General features: G+C 38.2%; 2 protein-coding genes across 2 annotated transcripts; one reads left to right on the forward strand and one right to left on the reverse strand.

Moving 5' to 3' along the window:
* The first annotated feature begins 3,007 nt into the window (after positions 1 to 3,007).
* On the forward strand, positions 3,008 to 12,021 carry LOC149486865 (uncharacterized). The gene is made up of 6 exons (XM_089697347.1): positions 3,008 to 3,154; positions 3,498 to 6,282; positions 9,145 to 9,160; positions 9,391 to 9,591; positions 9,998 to 10,091; positions 10,250 to 12,021. The coding sequence occupies exons 1-6, from the start codon at positions 3,008 to 3,010 to the stop codon at positions 10,262 to 10,264; spliced, it is 3,258 nt and encodes a 1,085-aa protein (XP_089553473.1). The 3' UTR covers positions 10,265 to 12,021.
* A 638-nt stretch (positions 12,022 to 12,659) lies between these two features.
* eEF1gamma (elongation factor 1-gamma) lies at positions 12,660 to 21,633 on the reverse strand. Its single transcript, XM_089697032.1, has 10 exons — positions 21,550 to 21,633; positions 21,284 to 21,433; positions 21,127 to 21,193; positions 18,527 to 18,669; positions 17,665 to 17,805; positions 17,205 to 17,372; positions 16,270 to 16,409; positions 15,752 to 15,921; positions 14,305 to 14,447; positions 12,660 to 13,133 (listed from the first exon to the last, which is right to left on the reverse strand). Exons 1-10 carry the CDS (start codon positions 21,568 to 21,570, stop codon positions 12,996 to 12,998), a joined length of 1,281 nt encoding a protein of 426 aa, XP_089553158.1. The 5' UTR covers positions 21,571 to 21,633; the 3' UTR covers positions 12,660 to 12,995.
* Between the last annotated feature and the right edge of the window lie 295 nt (positions 21,634 to 21,928).

Here is a 21,928-nt window from a genome sequence, read left to right on the forward strand (position 1 = left end):
AGCGAGAGCGCGGATCTAGCGACCAAGTATCACAATCGGACGTTGTCACTTGTCACGTTCAACTATCGTCAGTAAACCGACTTTACAGACAATCAATTTTTTTCAGATCGTTCAAATCTGACGAATTTTCAACGCACACATTTCATCAATGCGATGGATAGATAACTCCATAGCACAGATTTCAACCAAACTCATATAAAATCAAATTTTCATTTGGCAAGTAATCGGTCTGATATATACATAATTAAGTAATTATAAATTATGTCACATTATAAAAGTAAATCTTTATATTATAATACTTTGCCAGTCCATTCATATAGCTATTGCACGCCTCATAAGCGAAGCGTTGAGGTGGGTACTACTGTCACTTCGCGCAAAACATCTGATTTTTCAAACTTAAAATGTCTTTATGTATCATACATTGCACTTGTAAGATAATACATACACACACATATTAAGAAAAAACACTATTTTTAACGTTCATGATATTTTTGATGTCATTTTTGTTATTTAAACTAGTTAAAAAACAGTTTAAAAAAGTTTTGTCTTGGACGTCCGTGTGTCTGTATGTGCGGATCCTTTTTCTTGTTAACACGATAGCGACCGAAATACTTTACTAATCGAGTCTTTTTTTTTCTCTTACGCTTGAGTATGCTCAGGAATAGAACCCTTTCATTTTTCAGGGTCTGATTCGATGTGGTTTAATTGTTATTAAATAAACAAAAATAATAATTAATAAATATTTATTAAAAAAAAATTATGAGGCGTGCACTTTTGGATTTTCCAAATTTTTTTATTTTTGCAGACATCTTGCTGTAGCACAGTTTTTCTTGCAAAGGCACTTCTTATACATTTTCATATCTTAAATGTTTTACATTTCCGATTGCTATTTAGAAATTGTATAGATTTCCTAGGAAATGTGTAATGTGTTATATTACACGCTATAATATCATAGATATTCGAAGCTTACATTGCGCAATATTCTATAAAATATTCATATAATTTGATAAATGGAAATGTATTCACGGCCGAGCCATTTATATAACGCGCGATTGGGGTCGGCAATAGGGGTGCATAGCAATTTGATTGTATCTCCTTGCCAATACTCGCTAGTCCCTACAAATGATTCAATATTGTTATAAAAAGTATAATATGAATGAATGTTACACATATAAAAAAACAGCTAAAATTGCTTTTGTTATAATTGTAGGTATAGTAAATTCGTCTGTTTCCGAGGATAACATTTTAAAAAGTTTTATTCGAACAAAAAAAAAATTGTGCTACTTATATCTATCTACCTCGATTTATATACTATACAGAATTAACGAATATTTAGTGGTAGTTAATATTTGCAATAAGTATATTATGTAATTCATTAGATTATATTTTCATCATAAACTCTACGACAGTCGCGTAGAGCTTATGATGAAATAAAAAACTCAATGATCTCTTAATAATTTTAAGAGTTCTATGAAAATTCTTAATAATTTTTCAGTTTCACGAAGGTTTTTGAAGTGAAAACTTCTTTAGCGGCGTTGGGTATAAAATCTTAAACTCGCGTCAGGACACGTGACCTAATCGAAAAAGCGTAAGACGGATGTTTTTTTTAGCCCATATATTCCATGCGTAAGACGGATACCATTCCAAAATATCAAACATGCTGAACGTTAATAATCAAGTTTTCACTTCTGCGGTTCTGCCGGCACTCCCGGAGTGCAACCCGTCTTTTTTTAAATTTGTTATTTATGTATTCCCTACCAATAAAAAAAAACTGGATATTTTTTTATTGATTAACAAATTAAATACATAGTAAAAATTGAGATTTTTATACTTAATTAAATAATGGTAGATATAAGAAAATAATGGGATATGTAACTACTTCAAAATGTTTATTTTTGATTAATTTACACATTGGCAACCCGAATCTCAATAAAAGACAGCTTGGTGCAACGCTGAACGCATGCGTGCGGCTCGGCTGCGCGCCTGCGTGCCACGGCAGCGAGTAGACGGTGGGCGGGCGAGCTCTCGGCCAGCGACACAGGGCTGCTGGCGCCTGCCACCGGCCTCCACCGCGACCACCGCGCGACCACCGCGACCGCCGCGACCCGCCGCGCACCGCCCTCCAGCCGACCCCCGCGCCGCGAGCGATCCAACGCGGAACCCTCCAGTTCTAAAAATACATAATCGATGTGAATCCGTGCCAGGAGACGAAATTGAGGTGTGAAGGTGTGTTTTTTCGATACCCCGAGCGGCCAGGTGCAGCAGCTTACAGGTGATTAGAGTGCGAGCCTTGTGTCATTGAACCCGTCACCCCAGCGCGGATAACCTATTAACCTACTCCCGTGATCTATTAACATTTAATCCTGTTGCACTGTTATGTTCGCTTCTGTCCGATTCGCATTCCGTATTAAAGCTCGAATACCATTGGAGTGATGTGATAAAATGAAATAATCTACGGAAAACATACACTTTTATATGATCAGCGTATAATTGACCTTCAATTAATAAATTAGTAGGTATGTTAGTGTAACTACCTATTTCTTTAATTACTATAAGTGCATATTGAATTTAGTGACAGAAAACAATAGTAATTACCTACTTGGTAATTACTCGTGAAGGTCGTAAAAAAAGAAATCGTAATTAAACATTACACATTCTCTCCGTATTAAACTTTAATGAAAATACAAAAGTAATGCAATAGGTTAATATTCTTATGCTAAAGATTAATATAATTGGATCTACGATTATTAAAAAAAATAGATCAAGGATGATTTATTTTCTCAAGCAAATTAATGACATGTAGGTAAATAATAAATGCATTACTTTCTCCATAAACTTTGCCTGCTTATTTCTTATGTCATCAAAGGTTGCAGCACAAGTATAGTAGGTATGTAACATTGACATAACCTTGTCCTGTCAGCTAGCATGTCGGAGTGAAGAGCCCGTAGGCCGTAGCACGTAGAGGCAGGCGTCGAGTGCAGGTCGGTCGCCGGCGGGCGGCGGGCGCATGGCGGCGAGCGGCGAGCGCCGGCAGCGCCGCGGCCCCGCGCCCATCGCCTCCTTCGACCACGACGTCTCTGATGAGGTGCCTCTCCATGTTCCTCTATGCAAAACAAACAACAACTCGATGGAACCAAGTGTCGACCTGATATTAGTAAACGAATCATGACAACTTGTTATGACATTCTATCCTTAAAAAAAAGGAAACCTTTCTCTTTGTATCTTGACAATTAATGACAAAACAATACCATTGTGAATAATTTATTCGTAAGTAGGTATGTCATTTTTCGTGAATAGGAAACAACAGAATTAACTAACAGTTAACAGTCGCTTTTGTTAAAAGTTACAATGTGTACCTACTTTATTCCTAGTTATCTATCTAGTCACACAAACAAAATTTAATACAATATAATCTATTTTTTTTAAATCCATTCAAGTGACGGAAGTTTGCGAACTTCTGACTCAAACTGTTAACTATAACTTGTTTTATATTTCAGTCGAGTCCAGAAACAAAACAAACGTTTCGTCTGCCAGAAATACGCGAGGATCCCGCGTGTTCGAGCAGCACAGTCGCGGAGGAGGCGGGTCCGTCGGGCTCAGCGCTCGCACCGCCCGAGCAGCGCGCGCGCTCGCACTCGTCGCCCGCCGTGCACGCCGCGGTGCTGACCGCGCCCACCGCGCCGCGTATCGACATCTCGCGCGCCTCCAGCTCCAGCCACCACGACTCGCGCGATAGCTCGCCGGAGCTGGCTCTGTTCGCGGGCACCGGCTCGGGGGAGGAAGCCCGCGCCAAACTAGAGCTCGGTTTCCGCGAGGACGGAGCTCTCGACCTGCGTTCGTCCACTGAGGAACTCGCCTTTTTGGAAGGCGCCCCCGGAAATGGAAATGGGGAAATTCGAGCTCCCACCACCGCCCCTCCGTCGCGACGACATTCGCGAAAAGATAGCCAAGGTTCAGAAACGGCGCTCCTGGCGGTCTCCGGTCGAACTAGCCGGCTGTCGAGCGTCGGCTCTCAATGTTCCGCACACTCGGCTCTATCAGGATTCAGTCATGCAAGTCGCGTGTCTCGACTTTCTGTCGTATCGGGCGTGTCGCGCTCCCCTTCCCCGCATAAAATGTTACTCGAAACATCTTTCTGTGGCCCGAAACCGATCGAAACGGACCCTGAAATTTGTGCAGCTGCGGTAGAAGAGAGATTGCTTGAGATTGCAAAATTATCAACGGAAGCGTCCGTTTTACCGGCGCCACCTGTAGATGCGCGCGATCGTCGCGAGGTACGGACGGAAGTAACAGTAGAGAGTTCAAGCGCGAGGTCAACAAGTAGCACGGCGCGTATCGTTTCTCCAGTACCACCTCCCACGACTCCAACTCCCACACCTACGCCCACTCCTGCACCGACGATCGCATTGACGTCGACAGTGTCTTCAGGTGCGATACCGAAACAGACGCCAGACACTCAACCTCCAACAGTTCCAGTTGATGAAGAGAAACGGTTGAAGGAAACGAGAAATCGTGCGCGAGTCGAAGAACGTAAAGCTCGGTCGAAAGAACGACGTGAACATTCACAACCTGAAGTTTACAAGACCTCTAATCGATCAAAGGATATTATTCGCATTAAACTCAAACCGGATAACGAATATGAAGATGATGACGATGAAAGTGAAAGAACTGTAATAAGCGGGGAGCCGGCTCGCAAACCGGTCACTTTAGAGTTAAACGATAATTGCGTTCAAACATTACGTGCGAATGAAATATCAGTGAGTCCGCTGACGGCGCGACGGCCCCGCGACAGCCGCACGCCGTCTCCAAGTGGCATCCCTGTATCTCGTAAATCATCATTTTGTTCTTTATTTAAATCTCGCGAAACTATAGCCTCTCCCGATTCTCCATCGGATGCATTAAAAAGAAAAAAGAGTCTAAACGAGGGTCGATCTCGAAGTAAGAGCAGAGATCGATCGGTTACTCCAACTTCCGCTGTGAAAATAAAAGGTTCAGTTTTATCCCTATTTAAAACACCCCGTAAGAGTGCAACATCTCCTTCGCCGAGTTCCAGAGATGGCTCACCGATTGTACAAGCGCAAAGACAGTTTCCTCAAACACCAGTCGACCGACAACGCACTGAGCGGCTTAAATATTATGAAGAGTCTAAAGACGGTATAATTCACATTCCTTTACGCACACCGCCCGATGAATTAGATACGGCCAGTGACAAGATAGAGCCTCCTTCACGCGACGTTCCGCGACCCTCTTCTGCTCCGCAAGTGAGATGTATGCCCGAGCGGCCCATTTCAGCCGCATCGGCGCCCTTGCCAAAACCGACACAGAGAACTGTTTTACCGGATGGAAGTATCATTATTCCATTACATTCCCCCACAGAAAAGACTCCTAGTATTTCTAGATCTCCAGAGATTGAAACATTACCATCGACTGCCGTAACGCAGACACCGATCGTGACGCCGAAAGAAGATAAACGCTCACTCGAAGCCAAAGTTAGCAATGTCCCAGAAAATATCACAAAACCTACAACTAACTATTTACCCGATGAGTCTCCAGTGGGAAACGCACCGGCACCGAATTCTGCTCGAGCGAAGCGTAAAGAGCGAATCATATTCACCACGCACGTCGGGAGCAGGGAACAAGTGTTTAGTACACAATTTAGCATAACGAAAACGCCGAGCGTCACTAGCGAAATATCAGAGTCGATCCCGAGCTTTCCGGACAGCGATGAGATGCGACCGATCGCCAGAGAGACGGAAATTACTACCGCAAACGTCGAAATCGGCATGAACGGGATCAAAGAGATGTCACAGCGGGAGGAGGAACCAAAAATAGAAAAAGTGTCCAGTATCGAGAGCGCCATAGAAGCGGAGCGCTCGACGCCGGGCACGCCGCAAGACACCGGCCGGGACTCGTCCGAGTCGGAGGGCGGGTCGGAGGTGCTGGCGCGCGGCGGCAGCGACGTGGAGCGGCGCGGGCTCGTGGTGCAGGAGTCGTTCGAGGAGCTGCCGTACGTGCCGACCACGCTGCCGCAGGAGCGCTCGCTGGGCGTGCCCATCGTGCCCGTGCGCGAGCGCGGCGGCGTGCGCGTGGCCGGCGTGCAGCGGCCGCGCGCCACGCACAACGCGGTGAGCACGCTGGGGCGGGTGGCCGCGCCCAGCGCCGCGCCGCGCGACGCGCCGCACGAGCGCCTGCGCATCCAGCTGCCGCGCCGCCCGCGCGCCGCCTCCGCCTCCGCCGCGCCGCCGCCGCCCGAGCGCACGCGCACGAGGAGCGGTAGCGAAGGTACCTTCATAAATAATAATAATTACTGCAGTTGTGATATGTGATTGAGAATAGTGGTTCTGCGCATTAATTCTTCGACACCCTGCATAACTTATCAAATATGTAGTGCATATCCATATCCATATATGTAATATATTTAAAAGCTTTCGACCTAATAAAATATACATAAATTTAAAATACTAATTGTTACAAATAAAAAAAGTTTAACAGTTTTAGTAACACACAAAACTTTTATTAAAATAACTTATAATTTCCCATTTAACACATTTGACATTTGACACCAGAAATCAAAGATTTTAACGGATTTTAAACGCGATTTATGCATCATACAATTATTCCAGTCTCCCCGTGACCACGCTCGCAGCAAAGTGTGCAAACGTCGGGATAATAGTAATATAATGAACAAATCGCGTTTAAAATCTTTTAAAATTTTTAATTTCTAAATGTAGAACACAAGAGATATTGACATTATATTTTATACTAGATTTCCTATATTTTATACTAGGAAATCTAGTATAAAATATAATGTCAATATTTATTTAATTTATCTATCAAATTAAATACTTAATTAAACATTACTGAGAAACACGAAATATAAGGTTATTTATTATGCATACCATGTTTAAATATACATTTATAGTTGAATCGTTTCTTTCGCATTAAATACGTATTTTATCATAATTTATCTATAATATTATTTTTTATTGACTTATCGAAATTCTCCTGTCTTAGCGAAATTTTCCCGACTTATGGATTTTTTCTGACTTATAGAAATTTTTGCGGCAAAGAAATTTTCCTCACGTATAGAAATTTTCCTGGCTTATAGAATTTTTCCTCACGTATAGAAATTTTCCTGGCTTATAGAATTTTTCTTGGCGTAAAGAAATTTTCCTGGCGTATAAAATTTTTCCTGACATAGAAATTTTCCTGGCGTATTTAAATTTTCCTGGCTTATAGAAATTTTCCCGACGTATATAAATTTTCCTGGCGTATAGAAATTTACCTAGCTTATAAACATTTTCCTGACTTATACAATTTTTCCTTATCTACATAATTTTGCGGCAAAGAGAAATTTTCCCGACGTAAAGAAATTTTCCTGGCGTATATAATTTTTCCTGACTTATACAATATTTCCTGACGTATAGAAATTTTCCTGGCTTATAGAAATTTCCCTGGCTTATTAGAAATTTTCCCGACGTATAGAAAATTTCCCGGCGATTAGAAATTTTCCTGGCTTATATAAATTTTCCCAGCGTATAGAAATTTTCCTGGCATATAGAAATTTTCCTGGCGTATACAATTATTCCTGGCATATAGAATTTTTCCTGGCGTATAAAAATTTTCTGACTTATAAACATTTTCCGGACTAATGCAATTTTTACTTATCTACATAATTTTGCGGCAAAGAGAAATTTTCCCGACGTAAAGAAATTTTCCTGGCGTATATAATTTTTCCTGACTTATACAAATTTTCCTGACGTATAGAAATTTTCCTGGCTTATAGAAATTTTCCTGGCTTATAGAAATTTTCCCGACGTATAGAAATTTTCCTGGCTTATAGAAATTTTCCTGGCTTATAGAAATTTTCCCGACGTAAAGAAATTTTCCCGACGTATAGAGAATTTCCTGTAAATTTTCCCGGCGTTAGAAATTTTCCTGGCTTATAGAAATTTTCCAGATGTACAGAAATTTTTCTGACGTATAGAAATTTTCCTGTCTCAAATTTTCCTTTCGTTTGGAAATTTTCCTGGCTTATAGAATGCTGACTTGTAGAAATTTTCCCGAAGTATAGAAATTTTCCTGGCTTATTAACATTTTCCTGACTTATACAATTTTTCATTATCTTTATAATTTCGTGGCAAAGAGAAATTTTCCTCACGTATATAAATTTTCCTGGCTTATAGAATTTTTCCCTTCTCATGGAAATTTTCCTGGCTTATAAACATTTTCCTATCTATATAATTTTGCGGCAAAGAGAAATTTTCCTGACATATAGAAATTTTCCTGGCTTATAAAAATTTTCCTGACGTATAGAAATTTTCCTGGCTTATAAACATTTTCCTGATTTATACAAATTTTCCTTATCTATATAAATTTTCCTTTCTTATGGAAATTTTCCAGCTTATAGAAATTTTACCTGACTTAGCGTAATTTTTCTGTCAATCGAAATTTCCCTAACTACATATTGTTTAAATCATTTTTCTAATCTTCTTAAAATTGGAAATTTTAACCACCCACCTATTCCCACCCACATCCCGTACGCTATGCTTTCTATCCACAGGCCGCGCGTGTGCAGATGGCTCAGTATCTGCATAGCTAGCGAACGTATAAACTCGCCTGGTCGTTGGGCGTTCATGAACAATATCATCATCATCATTTTTATTGAAAATAATATTCATATATTTTTCTTTGCCCGCAGATTCCCCTGATGTTAAATTCGCATTAGTATGAGTCGTTTCACCGCTGTCAAAAGTTATCCATGGCCATGTCACATTAAAACGAATAAACACACTTTCGCATTTATAATATTATGCTAGAGGTCCGCCCCGGCTTCGCCCGTGGCACATATTTCGCAATAAAAGGTAGCCTATGTCCTTTCTCGGGTATCAAAATATCTCCATACCAAATTTCATGCAAATTGGTTCAGTAGTTTAGGCGTGATTGAGTAACAGACAGACAGACAGAGTTACTTTCGCATTTATAATATTAGTATTGATTAAGATAAGGTATATGTTCAAGCAGCGAACAAATATTTTATTTTAAATTATTTATTAACCATAGTTACATTACATATTACAATAATTGAGCAATAACGTAAATGAGGTCAAGCTGCCTCAGCAGTATTATCGTGCGACGGCCGAGCCGGCCGGAAAGCGCAGTTCTTCCATAGCAGCGCCCGTACTAATCTATCCGCTCGAATCCGCGTAAATTATATATAATTATTAGCGATAATTAAAGTGTTCCCAGTTGTCCCATAATATCATACCATTATTAGCGACCTAAATACAGTCCACATTCGACGTAATACGTAAACCGTACAGTATAAGTGAAGTGTATCAATTCTTAGAATTGTAAATGGCACCCAAAACAATTTCCAGTGAGCGAGAGCCGCAAGGCCGAGTGGATCGACTTCTCGGAAGTGCCGGAGCGGCGCAAGCAGCCGAAGCGCATCCAGACGCTGCCGGCGCGCGCGCGCTCGCCCGCGCTGAGCTACGCGCCGCCCGAGCACTGCCGCTGCGAGTGCCACGCGCACGCGCCGCCCGACGACGAGCTGCCGCTGCTCGACGACGCGCAACAGATGACCGTCAGGTATAATCAAAATATATTATGATCATGAATGCAGCTCTAAAAATGACATACGCTACTAAATAGAGCCTAATAAAAGTTTCTAAATTCCAAGGCGCTTAATTTTTAATTTTTTAATGAATGCTTTCAGTTGTAACAAATTACTTCAGTGTTAGATTTATAAAAATATCTGTGTGCCTGTGAATTTGTTTCATATGCGGACAGAATATTATCGTTTTGTTATTTGATTATTTCAATTAAAAAAAAAATGTTTATCTTATTCAACAGTGCATAAATTCCAAATTTCATCCAAATGGTGATAATTTGTTTTAGCCGTGAAAACTTTAAGACAGTCTTTTATAAAATTACTGTGCATGAAATATTATTCTAGAAAATAAGCTATAACAACCATGTTGTTTATGACGGGCAGCTCGTCGTCGCTGGAGTGCGGCGAGGGCGTGCAGGTGAACGTGCACATCGCTCCCTTCACCGCCGACCTCGACTTACACAACCATGATGATATGGTGAGCTTTATGTATAGCTTTATATAAGCTTTATATATAATAAAAAAAGCTTTGTCACATAGATATCTTAATATCAGCTATGTGACAAAGCTTTTTTTTGTGGAAATCAATTTCATCCAGTCCACTTTAATAATGATATTTTTTATTCATGATTGCAGGGCCGGCCGCAATGACCACAGGCGAGCGCACACGCCTTCCACGAACGAGCAAACGCGTTTTTACTTCTACTGAGAGTTTAAACTTTTATAAATATTCTCTATTGACTCAAACTGAGATGTTATCATTTTTAAGATGTAAATTTACCCGTTAGATATATAATATTATATTTATAGCGTCGTTTGTAACTCCTATTAGCTACCGTTGACCTTGCATTTTCGATGTTTATTAATGTTAGATATTATTTCGATTGTGCGACAGCAAATCTTTAGTCACCGTTCCGGTATAGAAATGGCGGAGTCGTTGAGATTTTATTGAATCTCGTCATTCTTCTTTCACTATTTGTATAAAACTTTCAACTTCTTGTATTTTATTCGTTATTTGTAGATGTTATAAATATCATAAGATTATATCAAATATATTAGCTCAATCATTTCTAACCGGTCGGTTGTTTGCGGAGCGCTAGTGGCGCCCTCCTCGCGTATCATAGAATCATCTCATCTGTGCGAAATGAGAAGCCGCAGTTTGTAATGTTTTCAATTTTAGTTGCGCAGTTGTTTTGCCGATTGGGACACATTTCATTGTAGTTTAATCTTGCTCAATCTAATTAATCATTGCTGCTTTTGATGACTAACTAGCTGTATGTAAAAACCAAATTTCGTATGAATTGTTTTGTCAGATGAAACTGGTATCGAACTTTTATAATATTACTACTTATATCAAATTGTTACTATAAATGTTTGATACCCCTAAAATAAATCTTTATTTGTTCATTGTTAAAGATTTTATAAAATAACGAACACCAGTCATTTTAACTGTTTCGATCCTTTCAAGTTTCAACTCAGTGATTTTATTAAAAGGAAATTTGATATTACATGTAAATGCTTAATCAAAAATTTAAAAAGTAAACGAAACCATGCTGAAGTAATATATTTAGAAGTTCTTGTCACCCCCATGTGATGTCTCGTATGAAATTATTTAAACTTTCAAGATCTTTTGCTATACTTTTGCAGAAATTCACAACTTTATTAATTGTAAGCTTTTGCGGACCTTGTAAGCTTATCAAACATTGTAAGACAGTCGTATATAAATAGTTTGGCCTTATCTTGTCCTATTGGAGCATGAATCGAATATCAATTAGATGTAAAAACAAATTGAATTAGAACTTAGAACGGTAAATTATAAACAACAATATGACGGAATTGAGTCACTAGTCACTCATAGCGAAGTACCATTTAATGCGAGTTTTTAATTTTTATTAAGCTACTTTCCGCACGCTCAGTTTTTACCAATTGACGACTAGCTAATAAAAAATGTTATAAAACTGCCAAGTGTTGAAATTTAAATAAGTTCACCTTCACTTGTTCATTTTCGCTAATTCGAGTTAAGGTAATTTATATTAAGCTCTACATTTCTAAGTTGCATACATTGGCTATTTCATTAAAAAATTTAGATACAATTAAAATATATTTCGATCCAAATTCAAATTTGTTAATTTTGTGACTAGTTTTGCAAAGTTGAAAACTCATAGTTTAATTTCCTTTAATTATAATTATTCTAAAAGCTCGCATTAAGGTGTACCATCTTATTGAATTAGAGCCCGAGTAGTCGGTCTGTCCTGTCCTACAATGTTGCGCACCTCAGCGACTCATTGTCACTGATCTAACGCATTTCGTGTATAAATGTATGTACCAATGTTACTAATTCTGCAGATTAGGCAAAAGTCTGAAATTTAAAGAGATATATGAATATATTAAAAATTTTTGCTTTCCAACTTGTTTTTTATTGAAATTCCTTTGCAATAGAATTAAATAAATAATATAATGCCAACCAACTACGAATAGGAACTTTTCAATGAAGTGTCAAATATTTAAGGCTGGGTTGCACCATGTTACTTTAGCAATAACAAGGATATTAATATAACGGTTAGGGAAAATATTAGTTGCATTGCACCATTTGACAATTTATAGATGACTCATCATATTTTTATTCTTACCATAACCGCTCGCATTTCACCGGTTAAAGCTGTTGTTAACGTTAAATAACTGTCAGAAGCGTTAAATTACAAAAGATGTCATTTGACTTGCGACTCTTGTTAACTTTTAAGTTTTAACTATGCTAAAAAAATGCATGCACCAATGTCGATACGTTTCGCAGTCTCTGTTAAAGTCATAGTTACTGTTAAATTTGACATTAATGTTAACTATAACTACTATGATGGTGCACCAAGCCTTAATTAGTTTGAATTAACTACCGACTAAAATATGCAGAATCAACACTTTTATTAAAATTGAATAGTACTTAGTAGTTTTATGTACGGAGCTAATATTTCAATTTACTCATAGTTGTAAAATAATCGGTCTTGTCAAAAATTTTGTCTCAATCAGAAATTGTAAAATAAAACGAAGCAAATAAATAGAAAACAATTTTATTCCTTAGCTTCACATACAATTGAGAATTGTGTTTTACATATATAAATGCAGAATATCATTTAAAATAACTTTACAAAACTGTCGACTTAAGTTAAGATGACCACTCGAATAAATTATGACTTGTATAAACACACCAATATTTTACAGATGCTATCGGAGACATTATGGATCTATAATTAGCGATTAAATCACTTTATACAAAACGAATAAAATTTTCGATGTTCCCTCGCACACTCGGGGCTCGCTATAAAACCGTATAAAAGTATACAAAAGCGTCGGCAGTCATCTGTGGGGGTGTTGGGGGTGCGGGGGGTGTTCACTTGAAGATCTTCCCCTGGTTGAACTTGCGTCCCTTGGCGTCGGCGCCGGTCCACGAGAAGTAGTTGTTGACCAGCTTCTTGGTCTCCTCGCTGGCCGGGTCCAGCTTCTTCCAGTCGTACGACTCGTAGTCGATCTGCAATTACAGATACACAATTATTGACGGATACGACCAAGAAGCTTATATCTAATACACTGGAGATTTCAGTATGAACATTAACTTATAACAAGAAAATATGACCTTGAATGACGCCTGTATGTTTTTTTATCCCTTTCACACGCCAAGTTAGGTGTGAAAGGGATAAAAAAACATACAGGCGTCATTCAAGGTCATATTTTCTTGTTATAAGTTAATGTTCATACTGAAATCTCCAGTGTATTAGATATAAGCTTCTTGGATACGACAGTCAATAATATAGCAATAGTTGTTACATAGTAATTAATTATGTCCATAATTTGAAATTAGATTAAGCTGTTTAACTGCACATCATATTCGCTACGTGCTATGGGTCGTGGAAGCCGTTGAATCGATCGCAGCATGCATTATAGCAATGTGGTTATGGCTTTGGCCTGTCAGTATCAAAGTGTTATGTATGAAATATCCGTAGGGAATAGGCACAGCGATGTCTAGGCTCTAGCATTTATAATCGAACCTATTCACTCGAATTGTCTTGCTAGCGTCAAGTTCGCAAACATGTGTATGAATGTGTCAGTGTGTGGCACATGACATTAATTCCATAGATAATGAACACTACTCACACCATAGACATTCAAGACAATGACAATATATAACCGTAACGATCGTTAAAATATTGTCTTTGACCACAGCCTATAGTTTTATTTATTTAAACAATTATTCATTGTACAGTAACTACACCAAAACGTACATTGAATTTAGTAACAATACATAAACAAATACAAAACGGAGATACATATTATGTGCGGCTATATGCATCCAAGTATCTGCTACAGAGGTCTAGAATAGCATTTGCACTGCTAGCAAATCTTAATATATATAAACGTCGTGTCACAATGTTTGTCCTCAATGGAATCCTAAACCACTTAACCGATTATAATAAAATTCGCACACCATGTGCAGTTCGATCCAACTTGAGTGATAGGATAGGTTTTACCCCGGAAATCCCACGGGAAAGGGAACTATGCGGGGTTTTCTCTGAAAACGCGGGCGAAGCCGCGGGCGGAAAGCTAGTATATTATGAATTGGGGCATCAGAGGCCAGAGACACGGCTCGTAGTGTGGTTGAGACGCGTGTGTGCGCGTGTGTAGTGTGTGAGCATGTCACTCACCTGCCAGTCGGGCGACAGCGGGAAGGCGAGCTCGTGGCCGCGCCACACCCACACGCCGGAGATGCTCGAGTCGTTGTCGGACCCGAACAGACACACCGACGCGAACGCCTGCTTGCGCATCTTGTCCAGCCGCTGGAACATGCCTGACACGAACACAAAACATCACTACATAGTATAAAACAAAATCGGTTTCTCTGTCCCTATGTATGCTTAAATCTTTAAAACTACGGAACGGATTTTGATGCGGTTTTTTTAAATAGATAGTGATTCAAGAGGAAGGTTTTAATTTATTATGTTTTAGACAAAGTGGGCGAAGCCGCGGGCGGAAAGCTAGTTACACATAAAACAAAGATAAGCAAAGAGCTGGAAAAATTTTTGAAGTGAAAACTTCTTTAGCGGCGTTGAGCACTTTTTCTGTAATGGGTGTAAAATCTTAAACTCGCGTCAGGACACGTGACCTGATCGAAAAAGCGTAAGACGGATACCATTCCAAAATAATATCAAACATGCTCGTTAATAATCAAGTTTTCACTTCTGCCGGCACTCTCGGAGTGCAACCCGTCTTTTTTATGGTTTTTAATTCGTTCGATTTGTCTCTGCCCCGAATAAATATTTTCCCTAAATGTTCCTTTACTTCCTACCTATCAAACATTATTCGATTACTGTAAGTAAAGATTGATACATGCGTTCAGAAATATGTATGAAATGTCGTGTGTGAAATATCGTGTTTTAAGTATCTGTATAAAGTGTCGTTTAATCTTTATTGAAAAAAATATTCTGACAACTTACATTTTCTATGTATAAGGGCCGATTATTCAATGCTTGGATAAAACTTATCCGTCCAATAAAGTATTACACAATTGACGATAATATTAAAATGTGACGTAAACTGTCAAATACGGGCATTTAGAATATGTTTTTAAAATGGTAGTTTTAACCATTATTCGACGAATAAGTTTTATCCAACCATAGAAAAATCGGCTCTAACATCTATAATTTGCCACAGCCAAAATATATTTTCAACTATTCAAAAATTGCATTAGAAAAAAAATAAATACAATACTAAAAGTCCTTAGATTCCCAAATCACTGAGTGGATATATCCATTTTGTACTGTGAAGTTCATTTAAATTGTTTTCTTATTTAATAACTGTAGTAATAATTTATAGGAACAAATAAACATATTTTCTCTTCATTGCCAATTTCTCTTACGTTTTCATAAATTATATTACAGTATTACATATCTTAATATGTATATATAAATCTTGTGTCACAATGTTTGTCCTCAATGGACTCCTAAACCAATTAACCGATTATAATAAAATTCGCACACCATGTGCAGTTCGATCCAACTTTAGAGATAGGATAGTTTAAATATGTAAGTACCACAGGCGAAGCCGGGGCGGACCGCTAGTACTACATATGTATTATGCAGTAAATATACGCACCGGTGATGAGGTTACAGCTCATGAACACCTTGGCGAGCTCCTCGGGGTACTTGTACTCAGCGAACCAGATGGAGTAGTTCTCGGGGTCGAACTTCTCCCAGAAGTAGGGGACGGACACAGACTCGTCCTCGTTTGAGTAGCACCGCTTGAAGTCGTCCATGTTGAACGTACTGCAATGTGCAAATGGAACAGTTAAATGACAATGGCATAGAAATTATTGTCGTCTGATTTTGCTCAGATATTTATTTTTTAAATCAATAAACTAATAAAAAAGGGAGGTTCAATCAAATAATCACTTTCTAATTTAATAATTTTATTAGATTTCTTCTTAAAGATAATATTATGTGGTTAACAGCCTATACATTGAACTACTCTTTAAATCAATATTGAATGATTTCAAAGAATAGATGACTTATTGCCAACAATTAATTTGGAAATAAACTGAATTTATTGCATAATGTGACCTTTTTTAAAAATTACATTTCATAATCCTTAAGTGATGCATGTGTCTGACTCACCCCTTGGGCATGGAGTCGAAGGGGTCCTTGGACTCTTTGGGTTTCTCGTCCAAATCATCGGCTGGTTCAGGCTCTTTCACTTCCTTCTCCTTCTTGGGCTGTTCCTTCTTTTCCTTTTTCTCCTTTTTGGCTCCCTCTGGCTGAAGTTATTATAGAGAACCATTACATTTATGGTAAAATATAAGTGTTATAGCAAAAAATAGAAAAAATTCGATAATGAGGCGGGTTCAAATCCTGTCTTGTGATTAAATTTATCTATTCTATCATTTTCTCAAATGCTAAATAATTGAATATCAAAATGAAGTTTCCTTTTTTACAGATAAATGAAAATGTATGTATATATAATTTATTATAAATAGTGTTGAGCACCATCAACCTCAATATATGACATAATTCTCATGATCCTTGACCTAAGGTTGCCTGGAAGAGATCGCTGTATTAGCGATAAGGCCGCCTTTTTCTACGTTTTTCTATTGTCTGTGTTTTTTGTTATTATTTTGTTTCTGGTACAAATAAAGTATTTATTCATTCATTCATTCATTCAATGAACTTCAGTCTATTTTTAAAGTCTCATCAATACTCAAGATTAGATATTAGAGCTGGATATAAGCCACGAGTCTAGTGTGGCCATATTGCCTGAAATTATACTTATAACACTGTTAACAGCTTTATAGCATTATGTATCAACAAAAACTATATGCTTGATTCAGTAATAAATATTCTATTAAGCTATTGCATAGCTTCTATCGCGGGCCTTGAGCGCGGGGACCGAATCGAGAAATTCCGTAAAGAAAATACCTCACGCTCCCCACGGGGACGGGCGCGGAGGTGTGGCTTGAAGGCATAGCATGCAATAGCTTTACCGCGGCAGTCCCCGAGTGCCACACGTCTTTTTATTTTCTGTGGCCATCAACAACCGCTGACATTCAGTATACCTTCTTATCCTTGGTGAGCTCCTGGTACTTCTTGGGGTCGTACACGGGCGCGTTGGTGCAGAGCGTGAGCGCTCCGGTGACTCGCAGCACTTGCGGCTGGTTGGCCAGCGTCACGAACCAGCGCTGCACGTTCACCAGGGACGAGCGCAGGCTTGGCTCCAGGACGTGCTGGAATGCCGTGCAATACAGATTTAGTGTGTTTGTTTGTAGTTATATCATCAATTTAACTAGTGTATACTGTATAGGTATATCTTAGAACCTACAATTTATAATGAAAGTTAACTTAAAATAGTTATTTACATAGTGCAGGAATACAATTGCTATGGCTGCTATAAAATTTTTAATAGTAATCAAACAAAGATTTATTGCAAGCAAAGCAAAAGCAAACAAAATTATTTGCAAGTATGAAATATTTGTCACAAGAAATTGATTTAACACCACTTTAAATTCCAGACATTACCTGGAAGGAGTGAATGAGTGTGCAGAACACGATGATGTCGGCCAGAGTGACTCGCTCGGTGACGAGGAATGTGCGAGTGAGCAGGTGGCTGTCCAGGAGCTTCAGGGCAGCCAAGAGATCACTCTTTGCACGCTCCACATTCTATAAAACATATTCAAATTAATAATTCATTGATTTTATACATTTTGCCTAACATTCAAATGTATCTAAGATCTGTAAAATGTAAGTAAATCAATTATTGTAACAATCAATAACTTTTACTCTTTATAATTATATAGTTAATATTCAAATAATTCCAACATCAGTAATATTTATTTGCATAACAATTTATACAGGGTGTCCCAAAAAGTAGTGATGAACGCAAGTTGGGAGGTAGAGGACCTAGAGGGCTTTCCGAATCACCCCCATGTATGTTATGCGATTTTTCGTATTTTCGGAGTTATGACGTTTTTTTCAATTTTTCTGCTATCGCCGAGTATGATGATATTTTCACTCATGGTGACGTGAATTATTGCGCTAGATGCTTAATTTTTTTTGTGTGCTAAGCTGAAAGATAGGTCAATTCAGTATGGTAACATTTATTATCGTTAAATCTTCAAATGGACACCTTTATAAAGTACCTTAATAAAGTACTAGGTTTCCGCCCGCGGCTTCGCCCGCGCAGTCAAAGAAAAACCCGCATAGTTCCCGTTCCGGAATTGCGTCATTTTCCCGGGATAAAAAGTAGCCTATGTCCTTTCTCGGGTATCAAAATATCTCCATATCAAATTTCATGAAAATTGGTTCAGTAGTTTAGGCGTGATTGCGTAACAGACAGACAGACAGAGTTACTTTCGCATTTATAATATTAGTATGGATTTACCACTTTGTTGAACTGCATGATGCCAAGGTACGGGAACACCCAGGCGCAGGAGGCGGGAAGCAGTTCACTGTCAGCCCATGACGCCCATTGGTACACTGCGGCTTGTGACTTCAGGTCTGACCCACGGAGGGCTTCATTGGCCACTGAAAAATGTATATGAATAATAAATATTTAATTTGACTTCTTCGTGTAACCAAAAAAGTAGGGATGTAACGATACCGATACCGATACCGATATATCGGCCGATATATCGGCAAGCCGATATATCGGTATCGCCGATTATAAAACAACCGATACCGATATCAAACAATTCAAAAAACCGCGCCCAATGAACGATGCGGGAAGGCCGCCCGCGCGTGCGCACTTTGTTTTTTGTAAAAACTCTAGCAATAGTAAACTTTTATTAGGAACTGATTGTATGTGTATCACTATATAGTATAAAACAAAGTCGCTTTCTCTGTCCCTATGTCCCTTTGTACGCTTAAATCTTTGAAACTACGCAACGGATTTTGATGCGGTTTTTTTTAATAGATAGAGTGATGCAAGAGGAAGGTTTATATGTATAATAACATCCATTAAATAGTGGAGAAGTACTGTTATTTTTGAGGTTTCTAATGTGATGTCGTAAATAATTACATTTTTTTCCGCTTACATTGCAAACGCAGGCTGAACCCTACGAGTTTTATCAAAATAATGTACTAAGTATTGTACACATTGAAAAGGTCTACAGAAAAGTCCGTGATGGTAAATGTCTATCTCTTATGGATAACCCACAATAACTTTTTTTTGTCATTTTTTTTTACGACAAATAATGGCTAATTTTCGAAGCGATTTTAACCAATACAACATTAATCCTTAACCAATTAAATACCTTGAATACATTGTTCATTTAATATAGATCTATATGGCCCTTTACACCGTATGATTTAAGTGAATATTTTCGAAGATATTACAGATTTAAAAATTGCGGGACGTAGCGTTTGCGGCGGTACCGGTCGGCCGCCATTGCTCCCGTGCGAAGCCGGGGCGGGTCGCTAGTATTGTATAACTTAAAGTTTAACTGAATGCAAAATAATAATACTAAAATGTTTTCTTGTTTTTTGATTTGGCATTGTTATTTAAAAGAATACGATTTACAGTTGAGTCTCTGTTAAATGTTGGTAACTTTTATGCATAATTCACTATTTATTTTTCTACCAAGCCATCGATATCGGTATCGGTATCGCCGATATTTTATTACAAATATCGGTATCGGTATCGTATCGGCAAAATCATGTATCGTTACATCCCTACAAAAAAGTAATAAGTATCACAGATTATTTATTTATTTATGATAAGGTACCTTACAGCTAGTGATAAAATTTTTGAGATGAATAAATACTAAGCTACGCCAATTAAAAGGTACACCAATAGGTAGTAAAAATATCAGATATTTATGAGTATCCTTGAACAACATGAGTCATCTTTAAAATGTTGTCCTTACTTCCTAGTTTTAATAACAACATTATTTATGTTTAAAGTATTGACTACATTCTTAATTCTTTTACAAATAATATTTAAAAATAAACCTATACAAGAGTTAAAATAAATTTTGGATAGTGCATTATAGTTAATTTTAAATGACAGGATAAAAAAGGTTGAGTCACTTCATGTAATTTATGCATTAACATTTTTCATGTATGAACATACAAGATTGGAACATTACGAACAGCTGTGTCAAGTGATACATTAATAAGATACGTGAATTATAATAAAACTAGCGGTCCGCCCCGGCTTCGCCTGTGGTACATATTTACTAGGGATGTAACGATACATGATTTTGCCGATACGATACCGATACCGATATTTGTAGTAATGTATCGGCGATACCGATACCGATACCGATATCAATGGCTTGGTAGAAAAATAAATAGTGAATTATGCATAAAAAGTTACCAACATTTAACAGAGACTCAACTGTTAATCGTATTCTTTTAAATAAAAATGCCAAATCAAAAAACAACAAAACCATTTATTTTAGTATTATTATTTTACAAAGTCAGTTAAACTTTAAGTACCTTAATACACATACAATCAGTACCTAATAAAAGTTTACTATTGGTAGAGTTTTTTCAGAAAACAAAGTGCGCACGCGCGGGTGGCCTCCCGCATCGTTCATTGGGCGCGGTTTTTTGAATTGTTTGATATCGGTATCGGTTGTTTTATTATCGGCGATACCGATATATCGGCTTGCCGATTATATCGGCCAATATATCGGTATCGTTACATCCCTAATATTTATGTTTTCTCATATCTCACATAAAAACCATCCTCGTACTTCAAGGAATATAATAAAAAAAGAATTATCGAAATCGGTTCAGCCGTTCTCGAGTTATGCGCATTTTGCGATTCATTTTTATATATAAGAAGATAGACAAATAAAACAAAAGTACAGGCTCTTCTTGACTATACAGTAATAAATTAATTGGCTAATAAGTTACATTATTGATGATAAAATCATATTTTTCTGTATACTTTCATCAATACGTAAAGTAAAAAAAACGTAAACAGCTTTAAGGTTATGGGCAGCGAAAAATGTAAATAAATTATAAAATATTTACCGTAGTAGGCGATGGCATTGCTCTCGGTGAGGAACACTTTCCCATCAGCGCTTTCATACGCAGGAACCTAAAATTATCAGCAAACATTACACGTCACCGTCAAAAACATCTGTGCACAGGTCACTATCACTTCACTTAGCACTAAATGTACACTCACTTTACCGGCCGGAAACTTCTTCAGGAAACCATCTGACTTGTTCGTCTCTCCGAACACAAAGTTTGGAGCAACTTTTACGTCGGCTCCAGAGTACTGTGCGGCGATCAACGCCTTATAGGCACGGAAGTTTTCCGGATAAGTGTAAAGTACCTAAAACAAATAAACTCACAGTGTAATAAAGTAATAAAAGAGCACATTTTCCTATTCATGGTTTTGCAGAAAACAATTAGATTGTAAAGATATTCCAAGATAACACAAAGACCTACCCCGGCCGCCATGGTTGACATCTACGGAAAGAGAAATTTCAGAGGGGCGAGGGAGGGAAGAAAAATTCAAGTGTCAGACTTGACATTGACATTGAATGTGCCATTGTCATCAGGGAGTGCTGCTAGTTTAGTTGAATGAAATATTCAATAAAATACTAGCTTTCCACCCGCGGCTTCGCCCGCGTTTTCAGAGAAAACCCCGCATAGTTCCCTTTCCCGTGGGATTTCCGGGATAAAACCTATCCTATCTCTCAAGTTGGATCGAACTGCACAATATGGTGTGCGAATTTTATTATAATCGATTAAGTGGTTTAGGAGTCCATTGAGGACAAACTGTGGGACAAACATTCCCCGTTTTCCAATTACAGCACTAGAGCGC

This window comes from Colias philodice, chromosome 7 (genome assembly GCF_061535455.1).
Source record: "Colias philodice isolate Cphi_HAF_F1 chromosome 7, ilColPhil1 Martin Lab GWU primary, whole genome shotgun sequence".
Classification (NCBI taxonomy): Eukaryota; Metazoa; Arthropoda; class Insecta; order Lepidoptera; family Pieridae; genus Colias; species Colias philodice.

Coding starts and splice junctions, on each gene's coding strand:
- LOC149486865 (XM_089697347.1), top strand. CDS start 3,008: ATGGCGGCGAGCGGCGAGCGCCGGCAGCGCCGCGGCCCCGCGCCCATC. Junction 3,155..3,497: donor CAAGTGTCGACCTGATATTA/GTAAACGAATCA, acceptor TTTATATTTCAG/TCGAGTCCAGAAACAAAACA. Junction 9,592..9,997: donor GCGCAACAGATGACCGTCAG/GTATAATCAAAA, acceptor TATGACGGGCAG/CTCGTCGTCGCTGGAGTGCG.
- eEF1gamma (XM_089697032.1), bottom strand. CDS start 21,570: ATGTCAACCATGGCGGCCGGG. Junction 16,410..17,204: donor AGCTCACCAAGGATAAGAAG/GTATACTGAATG, acceptor TAATAACTTCAG/CCAGAGGGAGCCAAAAAGGA. Junction 14,448..15,751: donor GAGCTGTAACCTCATCACCG/GTGCGTATATTT, acceptor TGTTCGTGTCAG/GCATGTTCCAGCGGCTGGAC.